Below are 17410 nucleotides of genomic sequence, written 5' to 3'. Positions count from 1 at the left end.
GTAACGTGAGCCTCTTCAACTAAAGATTACGTAACCGTATCCTGCATGTACTTTTACTTGTCTTCCTCGTACTACTTAAATCGTCTCCAGCCAACTGAAAAGCAAAGCACAGGAATATCAGCGTATCATATATGACGACTTGAAAACCTCACCGACATCTTCAAGCATAAAAGGTAAGTCTTCAGTTGTTTTCCTTTTATATAATAGTTTTTTAGTAGTTGTGTATTATTACTGTAGGTTTTTTTGTATTATTTTTGTAGCATTTCTGCAGTACTCCTTTGAAGTGTTTCTGTGATATTTTTGTCGTACTTCCAAAGTTGAAGTTTTGTAGTATATCTGTAGTTTTTTTGTACTATTACTGTATTTGCATTTTTGTAGTATTTCTCTCATATTTTTGTACTAGTATTTTGGTGGTATTTCTGTTGCAGTGTTTTTGTATTATAGGAGAACTGTGGTTGTATTTTTTTTAGTATTTGTCAGATATTTGTAGTAATTTTGTATTCCTACTGTAGTTTGAGTTTTGTAGTATTTCCACTGTGAGATTTTTGTAGTAGTTCTGTATTATTTCTGAATTATCATTGTAGTTTTTTTGTATCATTTTTTTTAGCATCCCTGCAGTAGTATTTTGAAGTGTTTCTGTTGTATTTTTGTAGTAGTTACATAGTTGAAGTTTTGTAGACTATCTGTAGTTTTTGTAGTATTACTGTAGTTTATTTTTTTCTAATATTTCTCTCATATTATTGTACTAGTATTTTTGGTTGTATTTCTGGAGCTATATTTTTGTATTATAGGATGACTGTAGTTGTATTTTGGTTGTTTTTTGTAGTATTTCCTCTATCCAATTTTTTAATGTTTCTGTAGTTTTTTGGAATCTCACTGTAGTTTTTGTTTGATTTTGGTGTATTTTTGTGGTATTTCCATAGTTCCATTTCGTAGTATTTGTGTAGTGTTACAGTATTTGCATGAACTATTTCTGTCATAATAGTTTTGTACTGGTATTTTTGTGGTACTTTTGGCATAATATTTCTGTATTAGTATTTTTGTATTATAGTATTACTGTAGTGGTCTGCAGTATTTCTGAAGTATTTCCATTGTAGTATTTTTATAGCATTTCTTTAGTATTTTTGTAATATTACTTAACTTGCATTTTTGTAGTATTTTTGCAGTAGTGTTCGTAGTATTTTTACATTATAGTATTACTGTAGCAGTTATTTAGTATTTTTTGTTTTGTTTTTGGTGGTATTTCTTTTCTTTTCTAGATGAAAGTAAATATACTGTATATATATAATATATGTATATATATCCATCCATTATCTGCATCACTTATCCCCAGTAGGGTCGCGGGGGTGCTGGAGCCCATCCCAGCTATCTTCGTGCAGTGGGCCGCCGTGCTCCATATATATAATTTGTATATGTTTATAAAACATGCATGTCAGGTTAATTGGCCGGTCCAAATTGTCCCTAGGTGTAAATGAGCGAGCAAATTGTCTGTCCCTGGCTGGCAACCAGTTCAGGGTGTCCCCTGCCCACTGCCTGAAGATAGCTGGGATGGGCTCCAGCACCCCCGCGACCCTACTGAGGATAAGCGGTGCAGATATATATATTTATATATATACATATATATATAAATATATATTATATATATATATATATATATATATATATATATACCAGCTCAGTAGCCTAGATGGTAAGGCGCCCGCTTTGAGACTGGGAGGTCGGTGGTTCGCGCCCCGGCCGAGTCATTCCTAAGACTTAAAAAGTGGTCGGCGGCGCCCTCTGTTGGCTGCGGCTGCATCGGCTCGCTACAACGGGTCAGGTGTAATCGACATTTCGTTCTGTGTACATTGTTACACAGAATGACAATACAAGGAAATTATTATTATTATTATATATATATATATATATATTATTAACTCCCTGTGAAGTATTTTTGTAGTATTTCTGAAGTAGTATTTTTTTAGCATTTCTGAAGTAGTATTTTTATACTACACACACAAATGGACAATGGGGACAAAGCAATCACCCCAAAAATGTTCTTGTCCTGTTAGTAGTTCTATATTTATTACGTATATTGTCATCGTATTCTGACCAGTTTTCGTTGACGATCACGATTGAAAACCCTGCCGGGCTGTGTGTGGCCCACGGGCTGTAGTTTGCCCACCCCTGTATTTTATACAGCAAGTTTCATTACTTAACAAATTTGCATCATGCAGTCTTGGATTATTCATGTTCAGAGGGTTCGGTCTTTGATTTCAGCGCATAATAAGTATTAAAGTATTAAGTATTAAAATTATAGAATTACTACAAAAATACTCCTACAGTAATACTATATTACAAAATTCTACTACAGAAATATTTACTCCAAAAATATTACAGTAATATTAGAAAAATACTGAAGAACTTTGACAAAAATACAACGATGGTAATACTACAAAAATCTACAAAATACTGCTTTGGAAATACATAAATTATACTTCTACTGAAATACTAAAAAAATACCAATACATAATACTGTAATATAAAAAACTACTAAAGAAATATTACTACAAAAATACGACTCCAATAGGTCTACAATAGAAACACTTTTAGCGATACTACAAAAACTCTCCTTTGGAAATATCACAAAAATGCTGCAAAAATAAAACTACAGGAACACTGTACTACAAAAATGCTACAGATATACAACAAACATCCTTATATGGAAATACTACAAAATACAACAGATATAGTACAAAAATACCCCAAAAAATAATATTACAGTAATACTACAAAAACACCATAATCATAACTACTGTAATAATTAAGAAATACGACAGATACACAACAAAGTCTACTTTCGAAAGACAACAAAAGTACGACAGAAATATTTAAAAAAAATACAACTAAAAATTTTACTTAAAAACGACTTCAGAAATACTACAAAAATAGTACAAAAGTAAAACTACAGTAAAACCAGAAAAAAAACTACAGAACTACAACAAAAATCAGACTTCATAAATACTAAAAAAAAACTATAGTTAGTACTTCAAAAAAATAAAAAATTGAGTGCTTAAAACAGGGACATAATACAGTATTTTGCTGTAATTGTGGTCGTTTCAGAACCAATTTGATGAAACTCACCTATTTCAAAAGTACTATAAAATAGTACTATAAAATAGTTGGCCACCCCTGGAGTAGAACATGGAATGAGTTCTAGTAGGTATGCAAATGATCAAGTAATAAGGGGCCCCAAACCTAATTTGGCTTAGGGCCCCATGAAGGCTTGGGCCGGTCCTGGTCTCAATGTTAAGTTGAATGCAAAAAAATCTTCTTTTTGTGTCATTCCCAGATAAAATGGGCGGCCTTAATATGACCAAAACAATGATGGTCGTCTTCAATATACTTCTACTGGTGAGTACAAATACCGATAATTCTGTTTTCATAAAACTGGTTGTTCCTTTTAAATGCCAGCCGTCTACAACTTAAAGACAGCTTTTTACCCTAAGACAGATGTCAGCAACCCAAAATACTAAAGAAGCTATATTGAAACCAAAAACAAATTTGACTGAAGCCACAAGAAACCTCATATAAGCTTATATATTAATATATAATAAGATACTGCAAAAATACTACGAAACCCAGAGTGCAGAAATACTCCAACAATGCTAAAAACTCTCCATCCATCCACCCATTATCTGTACAGCTTATCCTCAGTAGGGTTGCGGGGGTGCTGGAGCCCATCCCAGCTATCTTCAGGCAGTGGGCAGGGGACACCCTCAACTGGTTGCCATTGCTAAAAACTACAACTACAGTAATACCACTAAACTAAATATCAAATTTAGTGCTTAAAGCGGGGTCTTAAAATAGTAGTTTGCTTTAATTGTGATTTTTTTTTAAACCTTTTTGATGAAACCAACCTATTCAAAATCAAATATAAAGAAAAGTAACATGAAGGTGTCTTCATGTATATTTATCCATAAGTGAGAAAAAATTGGATAGGTACCCAGGACCAGCCCCTTGGCCACATTTTTTGACTCAATGCGGCCCCCACTCCAAATAATTGACCATACCTGGTCTATGATGTGCATATATGTCATGGGCCAAACCAATCCTCTTTTCACGACCGGAACAAACGGTGGACCCAAATGCATAACGTTTCACACAATGATTTATTAAGGGATCGGGGAAGTCAGGGACAGGGGAAAAGACAGCGATCTGGTGGTCGCTGGACAGGTGGAACACGAAGCCTCCGCGGCCGATGACAGATGGCGAGGTGGACAGGCGGGGCCAAGAACGGAGCTTGGATCGGGGATCGATACCGGAAACAGAATCAGGATACGAGTAGCCAGGACAGGATAACGGAGCTTGGATCGGGAATCGATACAGGAAACAAAATCAGGATACGGGTAGCCGGGACAGAAGAACGGAGCTTGGATCGGGATCAATACAGGAAACAATCAGGATACGGGTAGCCTGGACAGGATAACGGAGCTTGGATCAGGAATCGATAAGGGAAACAAAATCAGGATACAGGTAGCCTGGACAGGAGAACAGAGCTTGAATCGGGAATCGATACAGGAAACAGAATCAGGATACGGGTAGCCGGGGCAGGAGAACAGAGCTTGGATCGGGAATCGATACAGGAAACAGAATCAGGATACGGATAGCCAGGACAGGAGAACAGATCTTGGATCGGGGATCGATACAGGAAACAGATCCAGGAAACGGATAGCCGTGACAGGAGAACAGATCTTGGATCGGGTGTCAAAAATACTACTAAATTGCTTAAAACTAAATATCACTTTAGTGCTTAAAATCAGGGACCTAACATATTATTCTGTTTTTATTCTGAAAAATAATTAATAATCAATAATTAAACTTCATAAATACTACTACAAAAAAAAACATAAAAATACTACGAAATTACTCCAAAAATAAATATCACTTGAGTGATTAAAATCAGAGACTTAACATATCATTCCTCTTTTATTCTGAAAACAAAATACCATAGAAATACCACAAAAACTTTGTCCCCATTGTCCATTTGTGTGTCTAAAACACAAATATTACTTAATAAATATTACAAAAATACTACTAAATTACTCAAAACTAAATATCAATTTAGTGTTTAGAATCATGGACCTAGAATATTATTCTGCTTTTATTCTGAAAAATAACACAGAAATACTACAAAAATACTAGTACAGTTATACTATGAAGAAAAAATACAACTCCAAGAATACTACTACAAAAATACTACAGAAATACTACAAAGTACTCCTATGGCTATACTTCATAACTACTTCTGCAGAAATACTACAATGTTACATTTTTTGCACTCAAGTCAAGTCAAGTCAAGTCATTTTTATTTGTGACACCCTTAATCACAAAGAGTTTCAAAGGGCTGCACAGGTTATTGCACAGACTATTATTTCAGACTATTATTACACCATCGCCTGATCTGTAAACAACATGAGGGCAAGGAAAAACTCAAAAACCTCAACATGAGGAAAATGAAGAAACCTTGAGAAGGGACACTCATTTTTTGGGACATACTGTCTTGCAGGTGGGTGGTTTGACCCTATTGGCAATTGGAATCTGGGTAAATGTAGATGAATCCTCCTATCTTCTTATCTTGGGACCTTTCTCTAGCAAGGACATGTGGCATATCAACGTGGGATATTTTTGTATTTCCTGTGGAGCCTTAATGGTGCTGCTGGGACTCTTGGGATGCTGTAGAGCTTATCAAGGCAAATGTCTTCTGCTTACGGTAAGTAAGCCGACAAATGATTGACAACATACCTCAGAGATGTACCTTACTTTGTTTGAGGTGTCCTTAAGAAGATGAAATTGAAATATTTTCTCTATTATTTGTGTTAACATTACCCAACTGAGTTCAAAGAGCCATTATGGTTGTTTCCCACCGGACTTAGCTGTTTTTATCTTACTTTTATCAAAGCTGGTCTGGGACAAGCAATACATTAGGTCAGGGGTGTCCAAACATTTGAGAAAGCTTGGGGCCAGATTTGATAAGCTGAAAAAGTGTGAGGGCTGACTATGTCACGACGCCAGGAACGGAGACAGGACCCGGTAGCGTTCGTTTACTCAGTTTTATTGATAAGAGGGAGAGAAGGGCTTGCCTCCACGATCCGAGGATCGGACAAGTGTAGCAGGAGACGCGGAAGTGGCACTTCCGTGTCGAGCGAGGAGGGTCGAGGACAGGCAGGAACTACAAGTCGTTAGCCGGGACTGGAGAGGAAGGGCGGTGTCAAGTTCGGAAACGAGGTCGGCAACTGGAGTCAGGCAGGTAGCGGGGCAAAACAGATCGGATAACGGGCAGGCAGAACGAGGCAGAGTCAGGTCCGGAAACAGGTTGGCAACGAGGATCAGGCAGACAAAAACAGGGCAGGAACAGAGTCGGGCGTAAGAGCTTGCCGAGCTGGGAGCATCGGTTCGCAAAACGATCTGACGGCTTCCTCTTAGGGGTTTGAAAAGAGCACATCAGCCAATCAGCTGTCCGGGCTGTTGGCGCCAATAAAGCAGTCGCAGGTGCTCTGAATCGGCAATCATGACAGACTATTCAGCATGGCATTCTTTGATCATTCTTTGATAAATTCACCTTCGGTCAAAGGTTTGGGTTGCTTGGCCATCGGTGTTGGGACCACGTAGCTTGCCTTTGCAGCATTTTGATTGACTAGGAGGCTCTCGTGCAAAAGCGCTGTTGTGTCATTAAAACGACTCCCAGTTGCTTCACCTTCTCATGGCGATAATTTCCAGTTAGCCTTTTGCTGTCAGCATGTTTCGTCTGGCAGTAAATAAATGCAGACCACAATTAACTGGACTCATTGAGACCTTCAAAACATCAGACATATTGTGTAGCATTCCCCAGATTTCTGGCTCCTGTTTTGGAGTTCTATAGGCAATTATACTTGGTATATGATCTGAAATACTGTCAGTTGTGGAACCCTATATAAACAAGTATGTGCCTTTCCAAATTTTAGCCAATCAATTGACTTTACCATAAGTGGTCTCCAATTAAGCTATGGAAACAGGACCCAGCTGATTTAAGACATTATGGGTGCTGTGTGCAGTATTTTGAGGAAGAAAATGAATCTATTTTGGATTTATATGGTAAAATAACAAAACGTGAAAAAAGTCAGGCGATGTGAATAATTCCCAGATGCCTGTCCACAAACAGCTCTAGACTTTGATGTAGGCTCACCTCCATGGCCTCTGAAGCAAAACTACATTGGCCAAAATTGTGATTACTGTGGGGGAGGTCGTGGATGCAGTAATGCATATTTCCCCACCACCCTTGCTCCATGAGCTACCAGGCTATCAATCCATCCATCCATTGGCTTCAGCTTCTCTGGGGTTAGTTAGCTTTAGCAGGGTAGCTTGGATGCTCCTGTCCTTAGCCACTTTGGCCATCTTGGGTAAGGGATCTTGATAAGTTCCCATTCCAGCTGAGAGACAGTGGGCCCTGGGTTGTCCCATGGGTCTGTAGCCGGTGGTTTATGCCCAGAACAACTCCTTAGGCAGGCATCCGGAAGACATCTAGCCGACTCAACACTTTCTACTCAACGCAACATTTCTACTTTATGTTCCTCCTGGAAAATACAAGCTTTTCACCTTATCTCTAAAGGAGTGGCGAGGCATAAGAAACATGTATACTGCTAGTACACTGCAGTGTCACAAGCCAGAAACGGAGACAGGATCCAGTAGCGTTCGTTTACTCAATTTATTGATAAAGAGAGAGAGCAGTGCTTGCTTCCACGATCCGATGATCGACTGATACGGGTAGCAGGTGGCTGGAACACGGATGTGGCACTTCCATGTCGAGCGAGGATAATCGTAGACTGAAGGGATACTGGTCACTAGCCGGGACGGGAGAGCAAGGGCGGTATCGAGTCCAGAAAAGAGGTCGGCAACAGGTATCAGGCAGGAAACAGGGCAAAACAGGTCGGTGGTCATGATGGCAGAACAGGGCAGGAACGGGTCCAGAAACGGGTCGGAGACAGGCATAAGGAAGAAGAAGACAGGGCAGGAAAATGTCGGAAGGTATGAGCTTGCCTAGCTGGGAGCATAGGTTTGCAAACGGTCTGACTGCTTCTTCTTGGAAGCCAGGGGTTTAAAAAGAGTCTTTGAACCAATCGGCACTCAGGGCTGTTGGCGCCAATTGGGCCGTCACAGGTGCCCTGAATCAGCAATCATGACATGGAGAGTGATGGGCGCCGCCAGGCTATACTTGCCTAAGACACACCACATGAAGTGGTGCTCTGACGACCTGGGTGGTTAAGTGATCCGAAAACGTGATTGAGGTTGTTTATCTTTCGGTCATGACCCACAGCTTGTAATCAGGGTGGATCAATACTTTAACTTTCTTCTCAGCTCCTTCTTTGACGCTACGGTCTAATGTAAAGTCCAAATGATGGGTGATGTTTCACTGATTCACCTGACGAACCCTGCCTGGTTACTCATGAACAAGAGTCCAAGATACTGTACCTGTCCAACCAATATGAAGTTGGTGCAGCAGCAAGTGACAATAAAATCTGCAGACCCAAAACATACTTAGGACCCTTGGCATGCAGGAAATGCAACGCTTTGCAATCACAGGTTAAGTGATCAAATCTAATTGTGAAACAAACATAACTACCATTTTCTATTCTTTCTGCAGTTCTTTTCCATCATTCTCATCATTCTCATTGCTCAGGTGGCAGCTGCAGTTGTTGCTCTGGCCTATTCGTCATTTGTAAGTTGGACCATGTTTTGCCCACAGTTCTAATTTGTGAAATGAATCAATGCTTTACATGCCGAGTGATAAATGCAGAACTGATTGCATGGTATTTGCAAGCAATCTAACTGAAGTGGTAAAGTATGAGCAAGGACTGAGGTCTCCAGGTTTGGAAGCCCTGCCAAAGCAGAGCCGCGAGGCTTGGAAAGCCGGTGGTTCTGTCCATCCCTGCCATTTAAAAGTGAACAACCGCAAGATTAACTTCCAAAAATGGAGAATAACATGGTTTTCTTATTCCTGTGAGGCCGTGCACGGACTTATACAAAAGGGCCCCCTTTGTTCACCGAGGTACGCAAAAAAATAGTAAAGTCATGTTTATTTGTATAGTCCTTAATAACAAAAGAGTCTCAAAGGGCTGCACAGACCACAGATCACTGCAAACCACAGACTATTATGACACCATCCCCTGATCTAAAACCTACATGAGGGTAAAAAATACCATTATGACACACAGTGAAATAATTCCTGATCATTTAAATGAGTTGATTATCTTAAAACAGGGTTTATTGATCAGTCGTGCCAATTGCTGCAGATTTCTGTTTACCTCCCCAATTTTTTCCTCCTTAACACAGGTTATACTGTCTCCTGCTACCAATGTTGACTTTGGCTATTGATTTGATTTTCTTGTTTGGTAAATTAACCTTCGTTGTTAGGAGTAACTATGTTTTATTTTTTCCTGTGTTTCTCTATATTTCTTCGGATTTGGTAAATTATTATCCATGAACTGGAAAATCAGTAATTTGAAGCTAAAAATACAAAATGTTTAATGTATTGCTTCCTTCTTAAAAAATGCCAGGCACAATATGAGGCTATTTTGACCTGTTTCCTGTGGGAAACCGTGAGCACCACTAACTGGCCGAATAGATAGATAGATAGATAGATAGATAGATAGATACTTTATTCATCCCCATAGGGAAATCCACACTTCCAGCATTATCCTTGTGTTGGAAATAAAACAATAATAAAGTAAAAGGAATATAATACATAAATACCCAATGTAACATGTTAATACAGAGTATTTCAATGGTGTTACATAAAATACACACTGTAATAAAAATAGGGTAATATGCAATGTGGGGGTGTGGTTTAATGTGGGCTTTTACTCCCCCGGGTGGGGTTAAAGAGCCTCATGAAATGAGGAAGAAATGATCTCCTCAGTCTGTCCGTGGAACAAGACTGTGACAGCAGTCTGTCGCTGAAGCTGCTCTTCCGTTTGGAGATGATGCTGTGTAGTGATTGTGATGAATTGTCCATGATTGACCGCAGCTTTTTCAGTGCCCGTCTCTCAGCTACTGTTGTCAGGCTGTCCAGCTCTGTGCCCACAACAGAGCCCGCTTTCCTCACCAGTTTATCAAGATGAGAAGTATCCTTCTTCTTGGCGCTGCCTCCCCAACACGCTGCCGCATAGATGAGCTTGCCACAACAGTCCCATAGAACATTTGTAGGAGCTTTTTGCAGATGTTGAAGGAGGCCAGCCTTCTGAGGATGTAGTCGGCTTTGACCTTTCCTGCATAGAGCTTTTGTGTTGGCAGTCCAGGCCAGTTTATTGTCCAGCTGCACACCCAGGTATTTGTTGGTCTGGACAAATTCTAAACATTCTCCTTTGATAGTTACAGGAACCGGGTGAGTTCGAGGTTTCCTGAAGTCCACCACCATCTTCCTGGTTTTGGTGGTGTTCAGGTGCAGGTGGTCGCTCCATTGGACAAAGTCCTGAATCAATTTCCTGTACTCCTCCTCCTGCCCACTTCTGATACATCCCACGATAGCAGTGTCATCGGCAAACTTCTGCACGTGGCAGGAGTCAGAGTTGTACTGAAAGTCCGACGTATACAGGGTGAATAGGAACGGAGAGAGCACAGTCCCCTGCGGCGATCCTGTGCTGATAACCACAGTGTCTGATGTACAGCCCCCCTGTTTCACATACTGGGGTCTGCCTGTCAGCTAGTCTGTAATCCATGCTACAACAACCTACATTCACCCAACAATGCGCGCTCGTTTCTTGATGGAGAAGGTGAAATAGAAAGCGACATTACCACACGGGGGGAGATTTAATTTCATTAACAATTTTACTAAGTGTACTCCATTGAAAATTGCCGAATTAGTGTCATTGGAGTCTCTGGGAAGCCTTTTCTTAAGTCCTTCAGCTCTCTCCTTATTGGCCCACGTCTCCCCGCAAGATGGTGTGCCGGCTCCTCCCATGGGCGTGCCCAACGTGGGCTCCACCACCTTGCCGCGATGTCTGAAATGTTCAAAACAACACCGAGCGTTTCTACGTCATCAGTGCCCCTCTGCGTCTGGATGTGCTGATTATCTTATCAGCCCTTCATCCCGTTCCCGCCATTCCTGTCAATAATATTTCTACCCGGGTGCCCTGAACTTTCACTGCTCATTGAATAAAGGCACAGTCAGTAAATAACTACAGCATTAAACTCAAAAAATGTAACTCGTATTCAATTGTATAAAATCCTTTATAGTCAAGTGTATAAAATCCTCCACTACCAAGATGGAATAGACTGATTAAGATCAGAATACTGCTGATGTTTGGTTTATCTAAGGCCATGTAAACACACATAATTAGGCTTTCACTCCGGATGTGAAAAGTCCAATTAAGAGTTTGGATGAGCCATTTTATTCTCGTAAATCAGATTTATGTATACCCATTCAATTAATCTTTGTGCACATGTACTTAGTTTGAATGGGATTCTGCCAAACCCCATGAAGACGAGGTTAACTCTGGTCACTAGTCATGTAAACGGATTATTCGGATTGGTATTAAAAGTCATATTCTGATTCTGATTGGACAATTCACTGCATGTAGAGTCAATGTCCATGTATGTTGTGCAGGCCAAGGGGATCCTCAGAGCGTGGGCTACACCTGCTTTACGGACCAAGTATGGTGGTAATGCTGTTGTTACTAAGCTTTGGAACATCACCATGACAGAGGTAAATTTTCCATTTTCTTTCGAAGCTAAGGTTATTACCAAGTCATTTTTGTATATCGATTTTGTTTATCATCCATTTTACAGTTCAACTGCTGTGGTTTCAACAATTACAAAGACTTTGTGGATTCAGAGTTTTCAAAGAAGAATGGCGGTTACCTACCTCCTCCGTGTTGCAGCACTAGCGTATTACCATGCGGCTCGAAGGAAGCAATAAAAAGCTCGGTTCAGGTAAAATCACAGTTCACGGAACCCTTTAACACCTGGGTCAGGGGTTGGCAATCTATGGCTCGGGAGCCATATATGGCTCTTTTCATGAGTACGTATGGCTCCGAAATAAAATGTAACTATCTCTCTGTGGCGTTCCAAAGTCAAGTGATTTCATCCCGATTTTGGTCCATATAAAGCTGAAGCAACTTAATGCAGAAGTTTGATAAGAAACCATTTCAACTGATAAAAAAAACGTTGGCAAACGACTTTGAATGGGTGAAAGCGCAGTGCAGAAACACATTCATACAGTAATAAAGGTATTTTATTCGGACAAGGTTCGGTACATGGGAAGTCAGGTGGCCACAATCTTTGCCCAAGATACATACAATGGGTCGGTTTTCCAGTAAACGCAGTAAGTGAAGGGGACAGTCCAAGAGTTTGTCAGGCAAACTTGTGGTCCTGTAGTGCAGGCGAGGCTTTGATGCCCTGGAATAACAAAGAGCTGAGACAAGAAAGCTTGGTATGTGACGAGGAAAGCAATGAACTAGCACAGAGCCAAGGGGACTGAGTATTTAAATAGTGACAAGAGAGAATCGTGATAGGAGGGAACTCAGGACAAGCAGTAACACTTTAAAATCTCAACCCATACACGTGTTAGTTTTTTTCTGAAACTGGCAAATTTGCTATGATATAATGGAACGATAGCGTTATAGAACAGTACTTGAAAATAAGTCAAGTCAAGTCATTTTTATTTGTATAGCCCTAAATCACGAAGTCTCAAAGGGCTTCACAGATTATTACACTATATTACACAGACTATTTTTCAGAATATTATTATACATTCCCCTGCTCTGGAGCCGACAAGAAGAGTAGGTTATTCATATGCTATAGAGTAGAAGTGAGTTTTAAGCTTAAATTTAAACATTTCCGCTGAGGTTGCAGATCGGATCTCAGGGGGAAGAGCATTCCACAACACCGGTGCCCGGATGGAGAACGCTCTCGAACCAGTAGAACACTTCGGACCGGGACATAGGGGGAATTTAGATCTGAAAGATAAGAGGGAGCAAGTCCATGTATGATTTTGTATAATACTAAGAGAACCTTGAAATCACATCTAAGGCTAACTGGGAGCCAATGCAGGTTAGCCAAAATCGGTGTGATGTGATCGGACTTTTTTGTCCTAGTTAAAAGCCTCGCTGCGGCATTTTGTACCAGCTGAAGAGACTTGATTCTAGACTTCGAGAGACCAGAGAGTAGTGCATTACAGTAATCGAGACGGGAGGTAACAAACGCATGAATTATAATTTCCGCATCCGACTGAGACAGTATAGAACGAATTTTAGCAATGTTACGAAGATGGAAGAAAGCGGTTCTAGTAATTTTCTTTACATGCGTTTCAAAGGATATATCAGGGTGAAATATGACACCTAAATTTTTAACTGAGTCACTCTGTCTGATGTGACATTTGTCAATGTTCACAGCAGTTTTTGAGAATAAGTCGCGGCATTTAGATGGACCATTGACTAACATTTCGGTCTTTTCAGAGTTAAGACGCAAGAAATTGAGTGACATCCACTCTAAGGATTTTACAGTCAAAACTTTGGATGCCACAACCTACAATCATCATCAAATGTTAACAATGATTCTTAAACCATTAGATAGTTTCCATACATTAAGAATCGTCCATCTATTACTGGCAGCATCCTTAGGAAAAAATATTTTAAAAAAATTTAACGGAATACTTCAGGAGTAATGTTTTAAAAATGTGAGAATTCGCCTAATGTTAATCATTGGATAATATATTTCAAGGAAAATGTTTCTATGATGTACTCTTTCCCCAAAAATCGAGTAGAACCTATTTCTACTCGTACATCATATTCACCATCGCAATAACATAATTGTAAGGAATGATACCGGATGTAAAAAATATTCATGAGGAATTGCATCATGATGTACATTTCACTCACCTAACACAATGTTTTCATTTTATGCATCAAATACATTGTGTACCGAGAGGACTTTAACATACCTTCTGTCTTTTTTAGGGTTGTTCTGAACCAATTTTGAAGTCTCTTAAAGAGCATATAAAAATTGCTGGAGGAATTATAGCTGGTGTTGGTATTTTGGAGGTATGTATGAGCAAACGTTTTTTTTTATGTCAAGCACTTAAGCGCAGAACTGCACCGGCCCACCATTTCGGTAGTTACATACTCTGATCTCAAACTTACATGAAGGCAAGAAAATGTCACGAAACGGGCCGGGAAGCAGGAAGTCGGAACTCATTTGCGTAGACGATCTGTCACTTTAATTGAGAAAGGAAAGTTGTCCGACACACAAACGGACCGAAAACAAAACAAAGCAGGCTCAAAGGCAGACAAAATTTCAAACTAGGCATTACTCAGATCAAACGGGCATGAACAGGGTTTCAACGAGGGATAAACAATGATCTGGCAGCGGGCAGTTTCAAAAGGCGCGCTTAAGTACTCCAAGAGCAATCAGTCCAATGGGTCTCAGCCGGTGTCAAGGGGCGGGGCCAGCTGGGCGCCTTGACAACCGTGCAGGACATGACAGAAAAAGGACACGCCCCACAGTGTGCCAATGTGTGACCCAATGGTCTTAACTGTTTAAACTGGGTAATGTGTGCAAGAGTATTTTTAGATGGTAAGGCCGCCAAGCAAGGACAAGTCACAGCAATGTAGCGGGACAGCCCAAGTCTTTTATCTAACATCTGAGGGGCCTAATTTAAGTTTTCTGCTGTAATTTAGGCTCCTATCAATCCGAATGATTATCAATGTTCATCAATGGATAGAAATCAATACAAAGACACGGACGGGTAGTTGCATGAAATCTCCCAACATATCATTAAATTCATCCAACTCATTCTTAACATGATTCAGCAAAGCTTTGAGTTACTTTTTCCTGTGTGAGCATGGCGAGACCCAATAAACTTTTTCAGTTCTTTTCCAGACATTTTATTTCATCTAGCTTTATTCATTGGGCTTGTGCACAATGGAGCCCACTCAGCGCTTGGGGCTTAGGCATTTGGCTAGCTCTCGGTAGCAAGGCAGCAACATATCCCACAAATGAATCCGAATGATAAGAGGGGGCAAGACCATGAATACAACGCATACCTGTCAACCTGTACGTTTTTGCCGTACAAAGTACGTCTATTATGCATTTTAAGACGTGCACGACGTACAAGAAAATCTGTACGGAAAAACGCAAATTTGTCAATTATGGGTACCATCCGGTATACACCGACTATCACCAAACGGCAAATCAATCAAATCAAACGAGTTCGCCGCGGTAGGCTCTATCTCGGTATCGTTTTTTTTTTGTTGCAAACGAAGCGAGCGGTTTGATGTAGTGAAAGGAAGTCCGTCTCTTTTTAGAGAACCGGCTTTTTCGGCTCAACTCATAAAAGAGAGCCGGCTCTCAAACGGCTCACTTGCTTTGATGCATTATACTATGAATTATGATGTTGTATAAAGAAGTTAAGAAAAAAAGGAAGTATAAAAGGATAAAATGAAAAAAGACAGGTTTGTGGTTATCCCTTTAATCAGTATATCACCAACAATAATTTAATGCAGAAAATGAATTCATATTTTAAATAAGCAAATGTATTATTTTACTTAATTATAATTGCATGTATTTTTTCCTTCTACAGTGAACGTCCAAGCTACTTCATTTTTTAACTTTTTTATAATAAACCTCATTCATGTCGAGCAACAAAATGCTAATTAACAATATATTTGATATAACCAAACACATGTACAATATAACATGTTAAATTACATAAATAAACACGTTTGAAAAAAAAATGGTGTAAGATTATTTTGTATTTGGTAAGGGTAAATACGACAGTTCGTAAGGGCATGGAGCCCTGGAGCGCGACAGGTATGACAATGCATTAACTCAGTTTTGGAAAATCAGTTGGAAATATGATTGCCATACACCCTGTTAAATACAGAAATATTTAAGGAACCACTCGGGGTGGTGCGGGAGCACGGAGCAGAAACACTTGTTAGTAGAGTAATGAATGTCTTTATTATGACAGTGTTTGTTACACGGGAAGTCGGGTACCAAGGCAATATTCGTGTTCTGAGATGCACGTTAACGGTCACTAGTCCAGTAAACCCAATCCGCGAAAGCGACAGTCCAATAGTCTGTCTCGTAGTGTTCGTGATCTGGAAGGGCAGGGAAGGCTTTGGTGCACTGTAATACCAACAAGAGACAAGAGTGCTTAGGATGTGACAAGTAAGGCAACAAACTAGCACAGAGCGAAGGAGACGGAATGTTTCGATAGTGATGAGGGAGAGTTGTGATAGGAGGTAAATCAAGACAACTGACTGCAGCTGTGAGGAGGAAATAAGCCCCTAGATGTGAGTGACCAAATAAGGCAAGATTGAACCAGAGAGTGCGGGAGAGAGAGAGAAAACATTCAGAAAAGCAGAACTCAAGATGTCATTACACTGCAAGGTGCACTTCCATCATTTTCTTTGTATTATTTCAATAAAATATTTGAACGTCAAAGCTGTCCTGAAATACATGACAAATTGATTGAATCTTTTGCATCTTGTTTTTCAGATATCTGCATTGATCGTGTCGATGTACTTGTACTCTCGCATGGACACAAAAGATAGCTGAAACCGTGGAAGGATACTTAAAAAACAGCACGAACGAGCCACCCGGAAATACTGTTTTTTTAATATCAACATCATTTATCGTCAATAAAGTTGAACAACATAATGCTTGTGGTTATTTTCACATGTATTCCTCAGATGCCTTCTTTTTCTATTTTATCTGATTACATTCAGAAAACAAGAAACGATGGTTGGAAAATCGATGTGGAAAATAAAGGCTTAAAGACATTGTGTATTTTTTAGCGTCTCCAAGTGGTAAAAAAATAAAAAAAATTAAAATGTATCAATTTGACTAATAAGAAAAACACATTAACTATGATATAAACATGTACCGTATTTTCCGCACTATAAGGCGCACCTAAAAGCCTTTATTTTTTTTCAAAAGCTGACCATGCGCCTTATAATACAGTGTGCCGTATATATGGATCAATATTAAGTCGCAAAGTCTTGCAACGAAGGCAAGCAGCCGCCGACTAGATTTTCCCCCGAAGGCGAAGTAGTCCGCGGTGTATGCTGGGATTTATATACCGGCGTTTTATTTCATAACCAATGTGTCAATCATCATTTGAATCGGTCACTATTGGCTATTCGGCGGTAAAGGGGGCGGATCCTTTTTAATCATTTACAGGCTCGCATAGGCTAAAGGGGCGAAACAAAGCCTGCAATTGGCCGAAAAAGATGAATGTGAATCATACGTTGGGTTGCACTATGGCATAGAGAAAACATTTTTTATTATTCTGTATTTGTAAATATTTTACTCTCCTGGATTGACTACACTCACGGTTGTAAGAAGACCATGGTTACGTATCATTATTGAACGTGACGTCTGCAAGAGAACTTAG

At 39.8% G+C, this 17410-nt stretch overlaps 1 protein-coding gene across 2 annotated transcripts; it reads left to right on the top strand.

Moving 5' to 3' along the window:
- Positions 1–64: 64 nt before the first annotated feature.
- On the top strand, positions 65–16655 carry tspan1 (tetraspanin 1). Of its 2 annotated transcripts, XM_088350002.1 has the most exons (8): positions 65–173; positions 3332–3393; positions 5549–5752; positions 8660–8734; positions 11621–11719; positions 11803–11946; positions 13971–14054; positions 16513–16655. In XM_088350002.1, exons 2-8 carry the CDS (start codon positions 3337–3339, stop codon positions 16570–16572), a joined length of 723 nt encoding a protein of 240 aa, XP_088206128.1. In that variant the 5' UTR covers positions 65–173; positions 3332–3336; the 3' UTR covers positions 16573–16655. The 2 variants fall into 2 exon arrangements, with proteins under 2 accessions (XP_088206128.1, XP_088206129.1); XM_088350003.1 differs by lacking the exon at positions 8660–8734.
- The last annotated feature ends 755 nt before the right edge of the window (positions 16656–17410 follow it).

Source organism: Urocampus carinirostris, chromosome 12 (genome assembly GCF_059441175.1).
Source record: "Urocampus carinirostris isolate Australia breed hairy pipefish chromosome 12, RoL_Ucar_1.0, whole genome shotgun sequence".
In the NCBI taxonomy this organism is placed as follows: Eukaryota; Metazoa; Chordata; class Actinopteri; order Syngnathiformes; family Syngnathidae; genus Urocampus; species Urocampus carinirostris.
This window is presented reverse-complemented; position numbering and strand designations above follow the sequence as displayed.